Source organism: Girardinichthys multiradiatus, chromosome 1 (genome assembly GCF_021462225.1).
Source record: "Girardinichthys multiradiatus isolate DD_20200921_A chromosome 1, DD_fGirMul_XY1, whole genome shotgun sequence".
NCBI classification, from domain to species: domain Eukaryota; kingdom Metazoa; phylum Chordata; class Actinopteri; order Cyprinodontiformes; family Goodeidae; genus Girardinichthys; species Girardinichthys multiradiatus.
Window position 1 is genome coordinate 48703627 of NC_061794.1, and position 2787 is coordinate 48706413.

Genomic DNA, 2787 nt, shown 5'->3' on the forward strand with positions numbered 1-2787 from the left:
GAATTTGTTTTGGCGTAGTTGGTGCAATATAATACAAATTAAAAAGTATAAACATATCTACAATATAATATAAATATATGTGCACAGTTTTAAGTGAGTGAGAGTAAATATAGAGCAGTATATAGATATATATAGATATCAAATTTAGATTAAAAATAATATTTCTTGGGCCTTTTTTTCGGGGATCTGCTTTATTATAATTTATTTATTTACTATTTATAAAAAATAGAGAGTACACCTGGGAAAAACTGTTGAACCAGGCAGGAATTTCTAGATCAGCAGCTAAAGAATGTGTCTGTTTGTTCTGTGTGTTTTATCGCTGTGCTCTCAGTCCTGCCTGTGCAGTTCGGTCGGTCAGACTCAGCAGCTTCTAGCAGAACTTCATCAGATCTCCTCATCCTCCTCTCTCCCAGCTCCCCGCAGTGTGTGCCTCCTCTCCCGCCTCCCCCGGCCTCGCTGTCCGCAGCTTCGTATTTAATCCCGGTGGCTACTGGAACATCTTGCCTCTCTTCTCCTCTTTTTTCGCCCCTCTGGAGAAATGTATGACGTCGGTTCGGATCAGATCCGGACCGTAGAGCAAAACTGTAGCCGGGCCGAGCTGGACAAACAGGAGGCTTCGGTTCCTCAGCCGCATACGGTGTTTGTGATCCTGGACTCGACTGAAACTCTCAACTTGGTCCAGTAAGTCCGGAAGTGTTCCCGTTATGTGATTAAACCAGACTCCGTTCAGAAAACTGTCAATTTTTGTTTTATTGGAGGTATTGGTAAAATGTCTGCATATTTAACCAATCTGACATCCTGGTTCAGATCAAAGGTCCGTTCTGATGAATTCGGCCCAGTAACTACCTTTATTTCTATATGAATATTGATGTTATAAGTCAATTTTACTGAGTCTAAGGTTGAAATGATCTCAGGGGGGAAAATAAAGTTACAGTTGAGTCTTTTCTCAGATCAAAGTGGAGCTTAAATATAATCATTTCTGAATGGAGTTTGGTCTGATTGAGCTGTAGATGATCTACTGTAAAGTTAATATTTGTCAGACTGGAATGCTGAAGCTGCACACCGATGAAGATGAAGATGAGGAAGATGACAGGTTGTTGTTGTTTCTGTTTGACCTTTTGACCCCTGAACCTTCTGTAATCACTTATCAAGCAGGAATCTCCTCCTTTTCCAGGAGGAACAGCCTTTGTGTTTTCTGCTGCCGCCTCCTCCATCTCCTCCTATTTGCTCCTTCAATTTCCTTCTTCTGTTTCTCCTTTCTCGTCCTTTTTCATCTGCTCCTCCACCTCTCCTAGCTCCTCAGAGTGTGGAAAAGTAGCCTTCATCTGTTCTCATGTTTTGCTTTGACAGCACCTTAGATGTGTCTATTGTGGGATCCATGAATCTGTTTTCTCTAAGTGTTATTTGTCCTCACTGGGAAGCACACCCTGATCAGAGGGTTCTGGCATGTTGTGGGAAACTATTTTGGACCTTGTTTTGGATACAGCTGCATTTTGTGGGAGAAGCTGAAGTTGTGATGAGTCATGGCTACAATTGCTCTGCAGGCCTGGATCTGTTCAGACATAAATAAAGCTTTGTGGGAACAAGAACAGAAAGGAAAAGTAGAGAGAAACAAGCAGACAGACGGAGGGTGGATATACTGGTGGTGATGGTGGGTCCAGATAAACAGGTAAACTTTGGCTGAGAACCAGCTGAAAACAGGGAAAGACAGCAGCAGTCTGATCTTCCAGACTCTGTCTGTCCCACCAGGTGCATCGGCAGCTCTATGTGTGGACTGGGATTAGTGGGAGCTGTGGGAATTGACTCAGCACCAAATCCCCCCACACACCAGTGTTTGTTTTACTAGCTTTGTGAGGACCGTTTGCTGCAGGTCTTCCTGTTTGCCTGAAGCCAGAACTGGTCAGAGCTGGGAATTGGACCTCTAGACTAAAACCACAGGTGCAACCCAGACCGTTTACATGAACACCTCCTGAGTCCGGTCCAGTCTGAATGCTTGCTCTGTCAGTCCACACAATATTTCCTTGGTGATTATCAAGATGTTTTTTAGTTACTGTGAGACGGGCCTTTGTGTTCATTTACATCAGCACTGGTTCTGGACTGGGAACTCTCCCATAGATCCCATCTTTGCCCTGTCTCTCTTTATTATTGTTTAATCATGACCTCTGACCTTAACTGAGCCAGTGCGGCCTGCAGAGCTTTAGATATTGTTCTGGGTTCTTCTGTGACCTCCTGGATGAGTTGTTGTTCTTGGAGTAAGTTTGGTAGGTCGGGCTCTCCTGGGAAGGATGGTTCTTACTGAAGTTCTCTGGACTCCCATAGCCATACAAATGGTTCTGTATCCCTTTCCAGACTTTGGTGACTTTGTTTCTCACATGTTGTTGAATATCTTTAGATCGGGGCAGGATGTGTTCCTTTTTGAGATTGTTTAACCTACTTCATGTTGTCTGGCCGGTTCTATTTTACTGATTCCTTGATTCCACAGGTCTGGCAGGAATTAGGCCTGAGCGTGGCAAGAGAAACTGAACCAAGAAAAGGGATTAATCCGCTAACTATGTCCTCAGTGAGCAGAGATCCCCATAAACCTGAAGCTGCCATGGGATCCAAACCAGCACATGATCACACTCAGGAAATGGATAAAGAAAACAACTTCCAGATGTTCCTTCTCTGGAATCCAGTCAGAAGATAAAATGTTCCTCGGCCTCTGTCTGCGGAACGTGTCCTTAGCAGCACTGAGCTACAGTTTGAGGATATTTATACTATATTCACCACTAAACTTTCTCTCTGAGT

General features: G+C 43.8%; 1 protein-coding gene across 1 annotated transcript in view; it reads left to right on the forward strand.

Moving 5' to 3' along the window:
• Nucleotides 1-234: 234 nt before the first annotated feature.
• The window catches only part of tfe3a (transcription factor binding to IGHM enhancer 3a), a 14711-nt gene continuing 12158 nt past the window's right edge, over nucleotides 235-2787 (forward strand). The window contains exon 1 of the mRNA XM_047370023.1: nucleotides 235-681. Coding sequence (XP_047225979.1) covers nucleotides 539-681 — 143 coding nt within the window. The 5' untranslated portion in view covers nucleotides 235-538. The remainder of the gene's footprint in view (nucleotides 682-2787) is intronic.